This window comes from Antedon bifida, chromosome 6, assembly GCF_963402885.1.
Source record: "Antedon bifida chromosome 6, ecAntBifi1.1, whole genome shotgun sequence".
Taxonomy (NCBI): Eukaryota; Metazoa; Echinodermata; class Crinoidea; order Comatulida; family Antedonidae; genus Antedon; species Antedon bifida.
Window position 1 is genome coordinate 13086836 of NC_136231.1, and position 17637 is coordinate 13104472.

The 17637-nt window shown below is 33.6% G+C and overlaps 2 protein-coding genes across 2 annotated transcripts in view; both read left to right on the plus strand.

Annotated features, from left to right (window-relative positions):
* The window catches only part of LOC144845413 (glycogen debranching enzyme-like), a 130681-nt gene that overhangs the window by 36040 nt on the left and 77004 nt on the right, over positions 1–17637 (plus strand). The window contains exons 10-11 of the mRNA XM_078702722.1: positions 25–188; positions 757–858. Coding sequence (XP_078558848.1) covers positions 25–188; positions 757–858 — 266 coding nt within the window. The remainder of the gene's footprint in view (positions 1–24; positions 189–756; positions 859–17637) is intronic.
* LOC144844995 (uncharacterized) lies at positions 14203–16152 on the plus strand. The gene is made up of 2 exons (XM_078702111.1): positions 14203–14567; positions 15016–16152. The coding sequence occupies exons 1-2, from the start codon at positions 14246–14248 to the stop codon at positions 16047–16049; spliced, it is 1356 nt and encodes a 451-aa protein (XP_078558237.1). The 5' UTR covers positions 14203–14245; the 3' UTR covers positions 16050–16152.

Consider the following 17637-nt stretch of genomic DNA (forward strand, 5'->3'; position numbering starts at 1 on the left):
TAATAATCATTATCATTACTTTAGAGGCATTGAATGCCCATGAATCTCATGAGGAAGGCCGTCTAGTGTACCGATACGGAGGTGACCCTGTTGGATCATTCTTACAACCTCCTATTAGACCTTTGACCCCATCAGTCACTCATGCATTAATGATGGATGTTACCCATGATAACCCATCACCCATAGAGGTAAGACAAATATATAATTTTACAAATCGTACAGAAACTTTTATTACGGTAATTTAAAGCTTAACACTTTTACCGCCAGCCACTCACTTCAGAAAGTACACTTCACAGCCAGCCACTCACTTAAGGAAGTACACTTCACCGCCAGACATGTTTGCTAAATTCATCTGTCTATACATCAAAATAAAGACATACAAATAAGCTTTCCAATAATACCGAATATTTTATTAAAATAATATTCTGAAACCACATATCTATACAAAGAACATGACCCACTTTTAGCATTTTGCACTCAAGGCTAGATAATAGGATTTTATACTCATACTTGGCTTAGGCTACCGACCATAGACCTAGAGTTTTTTTTTCAATAAACATACATAAATGTCACATAATTTATTTGTCAATCTTTTTTTCATTATTCAATTCAGAAACAAGTCACAAACAGAAAGTAAAAACATTGATAAAACTGTCCTTTTTTTCAAATAAATGTTTTGATGAGTACCGTTGTGTACATACTGTTTGTTTCCTGAAGTTTATTACTATAATATGAATGATTTATTGATTTATATAGAAAAGGTCTGTGTATGATCTGTTACCAAATTCAGGTTTGGTTGCCATGGCAAACTGTGCTAGTGGTTCAAGCAGAGGCTATGATGAACTTGTACCTCATCATGTAAGTTTGAATTTTTTTTATGGACATTTCACAGTCTAATGCTTTAATTAAAATTGGATTTTTCTTTTTTTGTATTCCTTTTAAAACTTCTTGTTTAATGTATTGAATAATTCACTACTTCTAAAAATAAGAAATAGTATACAAATATTATTTGGTTTGTTGTGACATGGTTCAAAATGGTGAACGCAACAGCTGCACGCCTCCTCCCAACCCCCTTCCCCTAATTTCTGAGTGGAAAAATATTATTAGGGCTACTGAATATTGTAGAATATATTTTATCAAACTCTATTTTTTATTATAGTAAAACATCTAATTCACAAATTCATTGTCATTGTTGTTCAAGAGTATCTGAACTGTATCAAATTGCATGGACCAAAGCGTGTATAGTAGACTGTAATACGCACTTGTCTGGTGGTGTCCCTTTGTACGAATTTATTTACATTATAACTCTATATTTAGAAGTTGGCCCAGCTCACATGCGTTGATAGTGGGTCATGCTACATCAAATGGACCAATACGTAGTTGAAAGGTTCACAAACACATTTTTTAACAAATTTACAAATACCACTTGACCTGTGCATGAAGTACGTTTTTCTGCGTTCATGTAAATTTTCTATGCTACAATTTATCCTTTTAGTTGGGGCTTGTTAGCAAATTTTTCTTAATTGCTCTTCAAAATTGCTTACCAATAGCTTTCTTCGCCAAAGTGTTCAGAAACATGTCTACTAACATAATTATATTGTTGTTCAAACTCAACTCCTAGAGCAAAATTGTTGTCAGCCATTTTTCAAAATGGCCACCTGAACAAGAAATTCTCATATATCTCGGTAACTAATATAGGTAGAGACTTATATTTGGTCTCAAAATGTTCAATAATATAGACATTTATATTTACTGTAATGGGACATTTTTTCCTAAAATGACCGGAAATATCATTTTATGACCAATTGACCCTTGACCTGACCTTATCAGTGTCTCGGTAACTACTGGTCTCAATTTGTTCAGAATATTCATTTTTATATTTACCTTAGAATTTATTTTTCAAAATTAACCTGAAATTTCATTATTGACCTTCGACCCAATCTAGGATTAGTTAGGTAACTTTGGTCGCAGACATTTCAAATCGGTCACAACTTTATCAGAATATCCATATTTGTATTTAACATAATAAAAATTTTTCCCTAAAATTAAAGGAAACTGACCTGGTATTATAATTAAGAACCTTACATTCAAGTTCTGTTACTGCATTGTCTTGCTTGATAAAGAGATAATATTCATTCATTAAAAATGAAACATATTTAGAAAATGGTCACTCAAAGTCATGCGTTTAAATCAATGGTAGGGCCGGAAATGACACTCCCATAGTGCGCTATCAGAAAAATGGTCGTAGCCTACATTTTAAGGTTGTGCGTTGAATGCGAACGTCATGGGGAAGTTCCAGTATGGTAAACGATGCGAATATCATTAAATTGTATTGTTGACTCTTTTGAATTCAAGTCAATTCAGTTAAAGACCCCTTTCCTACAATTTGTGACGTTTTGTAAAAATAATACATATTACTTTACAAACATTAAACCAGGTCATTCCTTGTCTTAAATGTACGTTTTATGGTAAATTATGATAAAAATTGAGAAACAATGCACTACCTAAAGTAGCTTGCGGCGAATGACCTCTCGTGGACGGTCTTTAGGCCTAGTCTAGCTAGGCTTAGTTTTGTAGGCCTAGCTGGTAAACATCGGTAACGTACGAACATCGTGCGCTAGCTATATACCTAGCCGGACGTTGTATAGTTGCTGCATTAATTGTTTTTCTATTTTTGCCAGACTCCGTTGATACAAATAGAGGAAAACTCGGTATTTTAGCTGAAAAGTTAGGAGTCTTCCATTTGTTTTGGCCTCACGATCGATCGAAAAGTGGATGAATTACAGAAGAAAAACAAAAATATCAATCCGCACGCAATGCATTTTGGGATTTATAGCGGGCTGCTATAATTATTAGAATCGACTTATTTTTCACATTTTTAACCGTTAAAAGACGAAAAAAGTTATCTCAATAGGACCATATAGTCTTTTTTTTACATTAAATATAGTTTGTGATCTTAAATTAGATCTAAAAAACATAGGGAAGGGGTCTTTAATTCTTGAATTTATTTTATAAAAATTAGCAATATTTCCGTTTCTCATTTGACCATTTTAAAAACCTGAAATCACTCCTACTGTATGGTAAACTTGAGAAATGTACTACAGAAAGTTACGCGGGCACACCAAAAATCAATTTACGCGTGCGGTGCGCACGTAGCGCTAAAAACATATTTTTTTCGTGTTAATTATGTTTTTCCAGCCTTTTATAGTAATTTTACCAATTTTTTAACAATTTCGACTTAAAAGCACGTCATACGAGCACTTTGAATTGGACAATTCGCGCGCATTTTTGATGAAAAGTTTTAAAAATTTGTCAAAATTATGCCTTTTTTTAAACAGTCATAGTTTCTAAACTACATAGTGAAGTTTATTGTTATTACATATTCTGGAAGTAGATGAGATGTAGATATGGAATCATGCATCAATATGGCTAACCGGACATTGTGACTTTCGTCATGGCTCATCACATTTAATAGAGCGCATCTCCACTTTGATCACTTACTGCTGGAATTGGCGCCTTACAAATTCGTACTATTATTATCCGTATTCCATTTTTCCCCATATTTTGATATTGTCAATTATCTTTCGCATGATTTACCATTTTTAAAATTTGTAATGATGTCATCATGATCAAAAGCGTGAAACACTTGGGTCACTTATTTTCATCATTACAGTAAATATCAATTAGCTCCTCAAAATAAAAAGTGATATTCATGATTAAAACATTTTCTGAAAGCTGTTGAATTGTAGATACGAATTCATTTAAAAATGTTGTGCATCGGATGTTGTGATATCATCATATGGCCAGTTGAATTATAAAAGTCGTACTTTCATATTTTGCGTCATAGTTCATGACATTTAAAAGAGCGCGCATCCATATTCTACGTATCAAAATTTCTTCAACACGTTAATATGTTGTTGCTCAGATAATTCCCTTCCAAAATTGCTATCTACGTGTTTCATTATGATGAAGTCATCATGTTAAAAATTGAAGTAAAAGGTGGGTTCCGTTATTTCCACCTATTCTACACTGTATGTAGTTATGTATAGTATAGTGTATGCTGTATAGAGGGTACACTAACATTTTATTTTCTTCAGGTCACAATGGCATAATGGTTTTTCTGTGCGAAATACTCCAACGAATGACAGACAGGTGGCGTTTGCGCGACGGATAGCCTAACTTGTCCATAGTGACTATTTCAAATCTAGTTGTTTATCTGCACTTGGCGGATAACCCCTTGTTATTGTCAGGATCTTTTTTTTTTCTATCTTATTAGTTATCCGCATTCAGCGGATAACTCCTTGTAATCGTCCTGTTTCTCTTTTATATTATTCTTCTGTCTTTCTCCCTCATCTAGGTCGATCAACTATCTTTCGCATGAGTTAAAAATATTTTAATTTTTATGACGTCATCATGTCTAAAAATGTAAATAACGTGGGTCACTTATTTTCATCTTTACAGTAAATTTCAATCTGTTATAGCTCGTCAGAATAAAAAAGTAATAATCATGATTAGAACGTTTTCTGGAAGCTATTGGATTTTATTTTTGTTTTAAATACATGTACTAATGATCAAACCAGCCGTGCATCCCTTTTTACAATAGTATTAATTCTAAAGACAGTTTACTTTATGTACCAAACCTTTTGCTGCACCGCCATGGCTACTTTGATCGTTATAGTTAATTACATTATTATTATATCATTATTTAACACCTCATCTTTAGTAATACTAACAACGAGTTGATTTCTTATCGTATTATTATCATCACACTTACCTTACTATGTTTACGTTTTACACCATACATTTATGACTAAGTTGAGTTGTTTTAATATGTTGAGGGTACTACGCTATTGGTTTCCTAGCTTATGAGTGCAATATGCACTCCTGCATAGACAATGCATGTTTCGTTTTATGCAGGAGATCCGATCAATAGTTACCTTCTATAACATTAAGGATTGAAACAGCCATTGCATTATCAACAATAAGCTATTTATTTTAAAAACATTTATGAGGTATATGCTCACGCTACCCATTCGCGTTGTCAATTTGTGAAAAATTAGTTAGGCTTCAAGTTTTATGTAAACCATGACGACTTTGCCGCCACCGTCGCCAGCCTAAAATAAGTGACAGCGATGTAGCATTACTTGCCATCAATGACGTTTTTTTCGCGTCACTCGAATAAATTAAAACAAGTTTTCCATTAGGAGGCTTATTATTGTACAGGCGCGTAGTTGTAAATCGCGTTATCTGTAAATGTACATGCGCCCGACTAAGGAGAATTTATTTTATGAATAGACATGCGCAGTAATTAATATGATAAACCAAGGTCAAAGGTCAATAATGTTAGAAATAGCACTTCCATTCATTTTTGGACAAACTTTTTCATTAAAGTGAATATAAAAACATATATTCTAACGATTTTAACACCATAATTAAGTATCTGTGACTAGCGGTTTCCAAGATACATAGTACGTTATTAAAAATAGCCGCCATTTTTAATTATGCAAATTAGGCTACTTCCCGTTGTCGAAAAATGTCCTAACGTTGATAAATGTGTTCAGAGGGTCTAAAGAACACATTTCATCAAAAAAACCTTTTCTTGCAATTTGTGTGAGTTAAAGTCTAAATCCCATTGACTACTAGCCTATTTCGGGTCTCCTGCAGCATCTGAAAATACATACTAATACTGTACATTATTATTATTTTTTATTCGCACTGGAAGTATCTAGGCTTTCCTGTTATATGTTAAAATTAAATATATTATTTATTATCCTCAGTAGTGAAAAAAATTATATTTTGTTTGATATGTCGTGATTTTAATTGTCAAAAACATGATCATCCATCGATGGCTCAGGAGTTTCGATAAATCTCGCAACGTCGTAGTTCGTTTGTGGTGTGGTACGATGTTTTCGGGAGTGAATAAGAAGCATATAAAACACAAATGAAAACTATTTATTATTTTATATTGTTTGTGATAAAAAACTTTATCCAGGCAGGCTGCATATGCTACTAATTGATAGAGGCCTGACGCCGATCATACATGACTCGGTTGTGGCATAGTCAACCGTTGAATAGGCCTCCTATATAGACTATGGCCGTGGCGACTGGTATCGCGTCAGGCCGGTGAGGCTGCAGTAGATAGGCCTAACATATTTTAATGTGGTCATGTTTTATTTGTATTTTAATCATAAATTTTGAATGAATAAAGATAAAAACAATACAAGACAACAATCTATATATTTATTTGATGTATCTACCAAAACATTTAGCCATTTTCATGGTTTTAAAAATTTGCTAAAAATTTTTCAGTTTTGCGAGAAAAAAAATTGCAGACCTTTCACAAATTTTGCAAAAGAAAATTTGACCTTAGCGTGAGTGTAGGAGGAATTTTCTGAATTGTTTCCAGCAAAGATTAATTAGTTATAAAACATGATGATGATAACTGTTCTGGGAATAAACCCAGTTTTTTTTTATACTAATTTAATTTGTTAAAAATGATGTTTAAACAAATCTTGCAATTGCTGAAAGGTTGCTGTACATTCACAGCAACCAACAGTTTCTTGCTGCAATGAATATATCGTCCAATGGCCTTGACGTAGGCCTACGTCTTGTAGTGCTTTGAACGTTTAATATTGAATATTAAACGAAGAAGATGTTGAGGTTTTCATTGACTGTTATAGCTCTATTCTAGAATGGTAATTATTATAGTGAAATATGCAGATTACACGGGTATAGAAATGAATTTGCTAACTAAAGGAGAAAACTATGAGTAGGCCTAATCTTGTATCCGTCATAATAAATGCAACAGAGCGTATTAATTTGCCAAAATGGCAAAAGGAAATGATCGGTATTTTGTATTTTTAATAAGGAATTTGTCATATGTGTATTAAATGTGTATTTTCTAGTGGAAAAAGAATTATTCGAATAAACGCCCTGCTTTGAATAGGGAACCACCCAACCCCCCTCCACCCCTCAATAGAACATCTTGTAGTAAACGCCCGCCACATACTGTACATTACACAATATTGCACATTTCTATTTTATTTGTAGTAGAATTCATTCATCTAAAATTTACCAAGCATATCTATTATACATGTACCATGTTATTACACCATTAGCCTGAAAGTGTTAACATAGAAGGAATGCTGCAGTCTCCTCGTTCAGTTCATTGACACCGTCACGTGGTCTGGCTTGTTGGACGGCTTTAATTGTCGGCATCTCTTTGTGGAGAGCAGGTACCAAGATCTATATTTAGAAACTGACTCGACTCTTTAGGCGTGGGAAGTTCTAGCGGAAAGTGGTTGTCTTGACGACCAGCTTTAAGCATTCATTGTTTTATGGAATGGGATTTCCTAAGTAAAAACCCTTAAAATTACAATTTTGTTTGTATTATTTTGACATAGGCCTACAGAGTAACAGCATCACACCAGGGAGTAATTAGTATGGCCTGTAATTAATTATCATAACAAAATAATAATTATTAATTGAACGTGCTTGTGAAAATAGCACACAGCGCGCATCTCTTTCCCGCCTTGATTTAAATTTATAACGAGACCACACAGCAATTCTGGCAGGCTAGCGATGACGTACAACGCATTCAAACCGTAGGTCTTTTTGATAAATTCATAGATTTATTCGTTGTGATTATTTATTAATTACACCTTATTGTTATACCCTATCATAGTAGCTCCTTTAGTTGAAATATAGGCCTAGAAGCTCATATTTGTGTAGCATTGCAAGTCAAAAAAGTACAGTGTTTTAGCCTGCCTCCTCTCCTTCCTCATCATCAGTCTAGCCTACCACCCCGCCCCTGTGCGTCGTAGGCCTCCTCCCTCCGCCTATTTGATACTAGGCCTTTGATACTAAGCTTTACTAGGCCTAGGCCTATATATTATTATTTTGGTCTCTCCAGACACAATGGGAAAACTATTTTGTGCATATTAAAATGTTTATCATACACCACCATACTTAATAATAATATTATGAATATTGCTTTGTGTAAAAAAGGACTTGAACTCGGACTAGGCCTAGGATCTATGATACGAGTAAACAGGCAGCTGAGAAGTACTACTAGTAGTAGGCCTATTCCTATCTATAGCCTAGGCTAGGCCTATTCGGAAAAATTGAGGGCCGATGAATGATGATGAAGAAGGAACAGGCAAGCTAGGCTAGACCTATAATGAATGGGTAAACTATAAATAACATGATCAGAATATTTATGATTGTAAATGTACAATATATTTGTATGAATGAATGAATGAATTATATGAATGATTATTGTTTAAAAAATGTAATTGTAAACGTATAAACGGTAAACAAAAAAACACATACGTACGTAACTGTATAATATATTGCGCTTCTTTTAATCATATAATCATATTTGTAGGAGTCATTGCGAAAACAACATTAAAGACCCCTTACCTGCAATTTTGGACGTTTTTTGGAAAATAATACATATATATCACTTTAAAAACATTAAACCATGTCATTCCTTGTCTTAAATGTACGTTTTATGGTAAATTATGATAAAAAGTGAGAAACAATGCACTACCTAAGTAGCTCGCGGCGATCGACCTCTCGTGGACGGTCTTAGGCCTAGCCTAGCTAGGCTTAGTTTTGTAGGCCTAGCTGGTAAACATCGGTAACGTACGAACATCATACGCTAGCTATATACCTAGCCTGACGTTGTATAGTTGCTGCATTAATTGTCTTTCTATTTTTGCCAGACTCCGTTGATACAAATTGGGGAAAACCCGGTATTTTCGCTGAAAAGTTAGGAGTCTTCCATTTGTTTTGGCCTCACGATCGATCGAATTACAGGTGAAAAACAAAAATATCAATCCGCGCGCAATGCATTTTGGGATTTATAGCGGGCCGCTATAATTATTAGAATCGACTTATTTTTCACATTTTTAACCGTTTAAAGACGAAAAAAGTTATCGCGATAGGACCATATAGTATTATTTTTACATTAAATATAGTTTGTGATCTTAAATTAGATCTAAAAAACGTAGGGAAGGGGGCTTTAAATGAAAAACACTTTGAAAATTGAAATGGGTTTATAGTCCAGTAAAGATAAGTCAAAAATAGGGTGAACCTAGAACAAATTGCAACAGAATTTTTTTTTGTTTTGTCTGGTAAATATGGTTCAAATGAATATCATATCCAAAGTTTACCAAAATCGGACACCGGGAAGTGGGTTAATTAGCATAAATTCAAAATGGCCGCCATTTGCTATTTTGAAGCCTCATATCTCTCTAACGGTTGGATTTAGACCACCTAAGTGCATTACGAGTAGATATAAATGTGATATTAAACATTCTAATTAGCATATTTAAATTCCCATATGACGTACCTATGACGTCATATGGTAGTTGTGACGTCATATATTATGTTATAACTGTTTAAATGACATTATACTATGCGAACAATTTAGGAACTGCAAGAAAACATGTTTCTTGACATTCTCCTTGTTGAAATGAACATTATTTCCAAAGTTTACCAAAATCGGACGTCAGGAAGTGGGTTAATTAGTATACATTCAAAATGGCCGCTATTTATCATACCATTTTGAAGCTCCATATCTCCTTAACGCTTGGTTTTAGACCACCTAAGTGCATTGCGAGTAGATATAAATGTGATATTAAACTTTATAATTAGCCTATTTAAATTGCCATATAACGTACCTATGATGTCATAAGACATATGACGTCATGTATTTTGTCACAATAATGCTCAATTGGCATTATTCTAGGGGGAAAATATAGAAACCGAAAGGAAAAAATGTTTTTAATCTCATGAAAATAGTAGAACATTTACCACATCCAGGTTAAGATCATGGGTATCAGAAGTTATTCGGCCACCCTTCACAACATGCAATAGAACATTCCAGTTAATTTTCTGCAACTGCAACATTTTATAACTGCATATATATCTCATATATCTCAATTATATTTAAAGAAACAGGATTCTTAATTCTGTAATGAGTCTGGGATTTAATAATTCGACCCCATCCTAAATATGGAGTTGGATCACAGTAAGTCTCCCATCCAAAGTACATACATAGAAAATGTAATGTTGGCGCCGTCAAAATACTTCCACCATACATGTAGGCACAGCAAGTCTACTTCATTGGCTTTTCTGATGTCTTTTTTAATTTTGGACCGAACAGTTCTTGCTTCGAATAGAATGCATCCCCCTGTTTCTTTGCAAGTGCAGAGCATTACAAAGATGTTGCAAATTTGCTCCTTAAGATGTTTTCTTTAAGTACCAATTATTCCACTATTTTCTGCTTCTTCTGTCTTAAAACGCAATCGCTTTTTTTAATTATGGCAAAGTAAGATATTTAATAGATCCCCATCAAAGTTTCTATTCCATTTTTCTGACATTTTCTGTCAAGGAAGTTGAATACTGTCTTGTCGAAAAATTAAATACTGTAATTAGTAGTGGCAAGTTTGAAAATTACTTTATTACCTTAACCTTTTGGATTCCGTTGATGTGTATCTTTAACTGATGGTTCTTCATCCTAGTTAACACTAGGATGAAGTGTCGTCGTTATATGCTCATTGAATCTTGGAAACATCATTCAAAAGATAAACATTATATAAAACATCATAAAAAGTTGTTGTCTCATAAATGATCGACACCAAACAGATGCAATGAAATAGCAACTTTGAAAGAGCAGAATGGAGATGCTGACTATACCGAAAACTACAGTATGACATCTATCATTTCATGTATCATCTCAATTTCCAGTTGGGGAATTGAGATGAGTTTGTGGGAATGATGGGTTTGAATAGCCTGACCCACAGACAATCGCCTCATTACAATATTTTTTTTATTCCTTTACCAATTTAAAGAGATAAAATTCTAAAAGATGTAGTTTTAGGAAACACAAAACAAGATGTGCGCTTGAGTACAAATCAGTTTCGGAAATACAGTTGATGATCACCTTTTATACGGTTCTGTAGAATAACTATTTTCATAAGATTTTGTAAATGGAAACTTAATGATAGATTTCAACGGTTTTTACATATATATCTACTCGTAATGCACATAGGCTGTCTAAACCCAACCGCTAAGGAGATACAGGGCTTCAAAATGGTATAGTAAATAGCAGCCATTTTGAATTTATGCTAATTGACCCCCTTCTTAAAGTCTGATTTTGGTGAACTTAGGATATCAAGTTCATTTCAACAGGAAATTGTTAGAAAATTGTTTTCCTGCAGTTTCTACATTTTTTAGCATGGGATAATGCCATTTAAGCAGTTATAACATAATATATGACGTCACAACTACCTTATGACGTCATATTTACGTCATATGGTAATTTAAATGTGCTAATTGGAAAGTTTAATGTCACATTTATATCTACTCGCAATGCACTTTGGTGGTCTAAAACCACCATTAAGGAGATATAGGGCTTCAAAATGATATAGTAAATAGCGGCCATTTTGAATTTATGCTAATTAACACACTTCCTGACGTCCGATTTTGGTAAACTTTGGAAATTATGTTCATTTCAACAAGGAGAATGTTAGGAAACTTGTTTTTCTGCAGTTTCTAAATTGTTCGCTTAGTATAATGTCATTTAAGCATTTATAACATAATTTATGACGTCACAACTACCATATGACGTCATCGGTACGTCATATGGAAATTTAAATATGCCAATTAGAATGTTTAATATCACATTTATATCTACTCGTAATGCACTTAGGTGGTATAAATCCAACCGTTAAGGAGATACGGGGCTTTAAAATAGCAAATGGCGGCCATTTTGAATTTATGCTAATTAACCCACTTCCCGATGTCCGATTTTGGTAAACTTTGGATATGATGTTCATGTTCACCATATCAACCAAATAAAACAAAAACAAATTCTGTTGCAATTTGTTCTAGGTTCAACCATATTTTTACTGGACTATTATCCCAGGACAGTCATATCATCACCTTCATTTAATTTGTTTAGAAAATGTTCGAAAATTACTTTTTAAAAAGTGTTATTTTACATTATAACATTTATTACTGAGAATTTATTAATTATCAAATATTTGAATTGAAAATATTATCGATGATGTTATGGCTGTTTCGATCCTTACAGTTAGGGAGGTGGTTATTGATTGGATCTCCTGCATAAAACGAAACATGCATTGTCTATGCAGGAGTGCATATTGCACTCATCAGCTAGGAAACCAATAGCGTAGTACCCTCAACATATTAAAACAACTCAACTTAGTCATAAAAATGTTAATCGAAAGGTATGGTGTAAAACGTAAACATAGTAAGGTAAGTGTGATGATAATAATACGATAAGAAATCAACTCGTTGTTAGTATTACTGAAGAGGTGTTAAATAATGATATAATAATGTGATTAACTACAACGATCAAAGTAGCCGTGGCGGCGCAGCAAAAGGTGTGGTGAATAAAGTAAGCTGTCTTTAGAATTAATACTATTGTAAAAAGGGATGCACGGCTGGTTTGATCATTAGTACATGTATTTAAAACAAAAATAACTCAATTCAAAGCAAAAACACCGTCTGTTACAAATTACTGTATTACCAATAGCTTAATACCCTCAACAAGTTAATAAAACTCAACTTGGTCAACCAATATTGGAAGGAACACATAGACAAAATGTCTTGTAAAATAGCTAAACGTATCGGTGTGGTTCGTCGTATTCAGATATATCTTCCTATGTATACTTTAAAAATGTTAGCAAATGCTTTAATTATTCCATTATTTGATTATTGTTGCTTTGTTTGGTCCAATTGATAACATAAGTTTTTCAGATTCTCTTCAGGTTTTAATCAACAGATTAGGTAGAATATTGTTATCTGTAGACATGTATACCCCTATTAATGAAATCTTAAGTATACTCTTTGATGGAGTAGACTTACAGAAAAATGGAATGAAAATATTCTTATAATGCTTTATATTTAAGAGCCATTGTCTGTAAGAATCAAAGAAATATCAAAAATAGTGGCAGACTCAAAAAAATGGATTTCTTTCAAATTTTGCACATGGCTATATATGTGTTAAGAGAAATCAAATATGAAGTATTTTTTATTTCACACATATATTTTCACGGCCAAATTTGTGTTTTTGACAAATTTTGTCCTTTTTTAAGGTTTTTTAAAATGGATATTGGTACTACTTTGATGAACGATATTTTTGTTTTGCTCATTTAATTATAAAACATAATTAGTGTATGCATAATAACAATGCATTGTGTACCTGTTTCATATTTTTTTAAATATTTTTGATTTTATACTTTGGGAGATACCATTTATTTAAAAAGGGGTGTTTTTCACTTTTTTTAAATTGTTAAATGCAACTAAACTTTACTTCACCATAACTCCCAAAGTGGTGTATTTTTTTAGCTGATTTATTAGAAATAGGTTGTTCTAAGGTTTAATAATTGATTTCTAAAATAAAATACTGGGGTAATTTAAAAATCTACAAGCAGTGTTGCGAGAAACATAGGCATTTTTATAAAAAAAAAAACATGGTATATAATAGTAAAAACATTTTATTTTCTTTGATTATTTGATTTGAAACTCTTTGGTCAGAAAAATGTTTAATGTTTTATATAGTTCTAGTTGTGTTGTAAGAAAAAAATAATGTAATTCCCAGTTTTAATGTCATTTTGTAGGTTATATCCTCTGGAAATTTGAATAAATTATCAGATCGTTGTGAATTTTAATCTTTGCAACAGATTACTCCTCTCTTATTTTGAAGCTCCTCTTTCATTTTTTTACTTCTTTTATTTGCTAACCTAAGCAGATTCCACATGCCCATCCACCACCACTTTCGACTATCACCAACCCCTTTCACAAAGTCAGACATTTTCTGGGATTCAGTAGGTAAGTAAATTTGGGAAAAAGTAGTAAAGCTATGTAATCAATTGTTTGTAGTCATGAAACCCCATATTAAAAATATTGTACTTAGTTACGTATAGAAACAGTTGCTACAGTACACCATGGAGCTATAAAATTAGAAGGAGTAACAACAAAATCAATCTCTTTGAACCATCATCTCTTCCGACAAGATAACGAGGAGTGATAATTACCGAGTGTAATTGAGCGAATAACATGATTAAGATAACGAAGCATTACGTCATTCGGGGTTTAGGCATGCGTAGACAGATTTTGTTGTATGAGCATGCGCACTATGCACCTCAACAACGGCGGTTTGTTCACATCGCGTCATCGATGATCGTCGCGGGGTAAAATAATAATTAATATGATGGAAGACTTTTACACTCTCGACGATTTTTCAGACCTCGATTTTAGTGATGTCGAAGAAGAAATAAATTGCAAATGTGGGGAAAAGAATGACGAAGAAATGATAGCATGTGAGGGGAAAGATTGTACGAATAAGTGGTACCATTTTAAATGTGTAGGCCTCACTGCTGAGGAGAGTATCCCAGATGAGCATTGGCGATGTGAGCGTTGCTGCAGCAGCACAACCATTTCAGAAGCCGCAGGTGAACAACCGCCTACAGGTACTGATGGGCCTAGCTCTACCAACAAAGAAAATGTGCTGCATAGATCCGACAAAAAAGGTATTTTGGCAATATTGTTTAGGCCTTGGCCTTCCTATATATTTTAATTTTGATAATTGTATAGGGTAAATTAGACTTTTGTTTTTTTAATTAGCCTTAACTAGGCTACTAGGCCTAGCTAGAGGCCCCTAGTAGGGCCTACCTAGCTTATTATTTACTGGTCACCTTAAAGTGAGGACTAGCCTAGTGTAGAAATACTAATAGTAAAGTAGGAAAATGGAGCAGGCTAGATATGCTAGGCCTAGCCTCAATGGGCTAGGCCTACTTACAATATTTTTATTCTCAAAAGTACTTATGCAGTAGCGTCATGATATAATAATGGATCCATAATAATATGTACTAAAAAATATAGGTGTATATATTGATATGTTTTTGTTGATTATTTATTACTATATACAGTATTCCTTACATTTTTCAATGATTATTTTGGTTTTTAACTTCCGTTTAGGAAAGAAGGAGAAGAAGAAAAAAAGACCCGTATCTACATACAAATTATGTGATGCTGAAAAAGACTTTGCAAATATCTTCACTGAGGGACTGAATGAACTGAAGAATCATCCAATTTATGGTGGTCCCTTTGAGAATTCATTAGAAATGAAGAATTTGGTCAATAGACTTTTAGAAATGAATGCAGATGAACATTTAACCAGATTTAAAGAATTGCTTCTTGGTGAAATTTGGAAAGCAATATGCTCCGCTGACAATCTAACTTTTGGTCAAGAAATGTATGAACGAATCACAAGAAACGTTCACAGCGTCATGTTTAATGTAAATTTAAAGGAGGCTTGGAATGGATTGAGCGACTCCAAAAACTTAACTGTTAGTGGCACAGCCCTTACCTTTTTAATTCGAAATGTTGCACATAAATTAATGCACAATCGCAACAATAAGACAACTACCACCACTGAATTGGCACAAAGCGTTGGTAATCTCTTGACCGACGAGGAAGAAAATGTCCTTCGTTATGTATCAGGGTACATCCCATATGTTTTGAATAAACGATACAAATCAACAAAGTCTAAACACTTGTGCAAAATAATAAGTGGATGGATAAAAGAACGGCTGGAGGAACCAGTAAATGGATTTATGTCTTATTCTGAACATTGGATTTCAGTCCAAGATAGAGGTGGTTTATTTCGCGTAAATGATGAAGTATATACGTTTTTTAAATTATTAGAGTATGTTTTTCGGAAAAATGTGAGTGCAGGTGCAATAAGAACATTTAAGGAAATATCTATGAAAGATAAGGTTTTAAAGCAAATTTTAGAGTCTGAAAAAATACTTCACAGTTGGGATAAATTAATTAAACAGTCTTTGCCGTTCAAAGAATCATCCAAATTGATGCTTACAGTTGCATCTTACTTTATCAAAATAAGGTGTAAGGCATTCATTAATGTGTACATGCAGATTAGGAAAAGGTCTGACAATTCAGTGTCTAGAAAAAAGGAAAAAAGTTTAAGAACCAAACTAGCAAATAAGTAGTTATTTATGCACGTAGTTCATACTAAGGCGCAATTTGTAAATAGAAAACATGTATGAATAAAAATGAATGAGTTTTATTTTTGTAGAAATAAAAAGTCAATGACAAACAGTAGCTTCAAAATTTCTTTTTTTCAAGTGGTGGCTCTGAAAAGAGCCTTTTGGTTTGAGAGTAATACTGAACAGTTCTAGAATTTGGTCTTCTTTCGCTTTGGTAGTGGAGTGCTGTCCAAAGAAGAATCATCATCACGGTTGTTGTTGTTGCAGTTTGAGTTGCTGGACTTCTGAAAAAATGCTGACGATGAGCCAGTTGCATGGAATGTCAGATAGTTGTTAGAAAATTCTCTGATAGTGGGATTTGAGTTGCATCCTCCAGCACCCCTCTGCTTCGAAAAGTATTCTTCAACAGGGTCCTGGCAGAATTTTTCGCTCAACACATACTTCACATTAGGTTGTTGGAGCAGGAGCTTTGTTAACTCAACAAATGACTTCACTGTGAAAGCAATAAAACCAAAAAAAAATCGCTTAAAATATCCAATGTGAACTAAGAAAAACAAAATTTAACTAATCTTGATAATTCAAGGACATGTCTACACTATCAAACTTTATGTGAAAAAAAAAAGTGATGTGCCCCATACATGGGTACATTATAAGCAACAGCTTCTCATCTAGTTAGCAATTTAGTATTAAATATTAAATAGCCTCCTAGGCCATGAAACCAGACCTAGGTTAGGTCCCTACTCGACTCCAGGCCTAGTACTAGTAGTAGTAGACTGGATTAATTTTAAGTTAGTTTTATGTACAGTATGGCTTTTGTGCCGGATCGATTCTCACAACTATTACTAGTAGCTAAGCCTAGGCCTAGCCTCTATGTATCATTACTTAAAGCTAGGCCTAGCCTTCTTAACTTGCATAAGACTAAGTCTAGAAGAATTAGTAAAGGAAGAAGACCCTTCTAAAGTGTACAACACTGTAGCTTCACAACAGTTACTAAGGTAAAATACGTCACATGCGATCGTAATAACTTGGATTCAAGTTAAAACATGCTAAAATGAAATCTATTTGGTGCATTTGTAATAAACTGTAAGATTATACGGTGCTTGTTTATCGAAAAAACATGGGCCACACTAACTAGTTACGACATGTCCTTTGTTAGGAAACATGCGGAACCATTAAAAAAAAGCATTTTAAAACAGCTATTTTACCTAATTTTTCTCAATTACTATCGACAAACAACCAAATATCTCTTACCTTTAAATGCCTGTAACTTACGAACGAAAAGTCCGATTTAAATGCGGTTTTTTTTAAAAATATTTTGATAATAATCTTTTTCCGTAGCGTTCTATAGCAAGACAAATGGGTTTAATACGCATGTCCCTTATGGCTTGTTTTGTTAACCAAGCCTGTGGCGTCATCATTTCATTTCTCCACGCACACAAAAAAATAGTCAATAGAGGGTGTCCTCTATACGGAAAAGATGATCGTGATCAAAGCCGACTGCGACAGCGGGGACTTCCTGCTATTATCTTTGATGTTCTTAATTACCGCCTATCTCTGATTGGCTAAAGGGGCATTAGATAAACAATCTAGA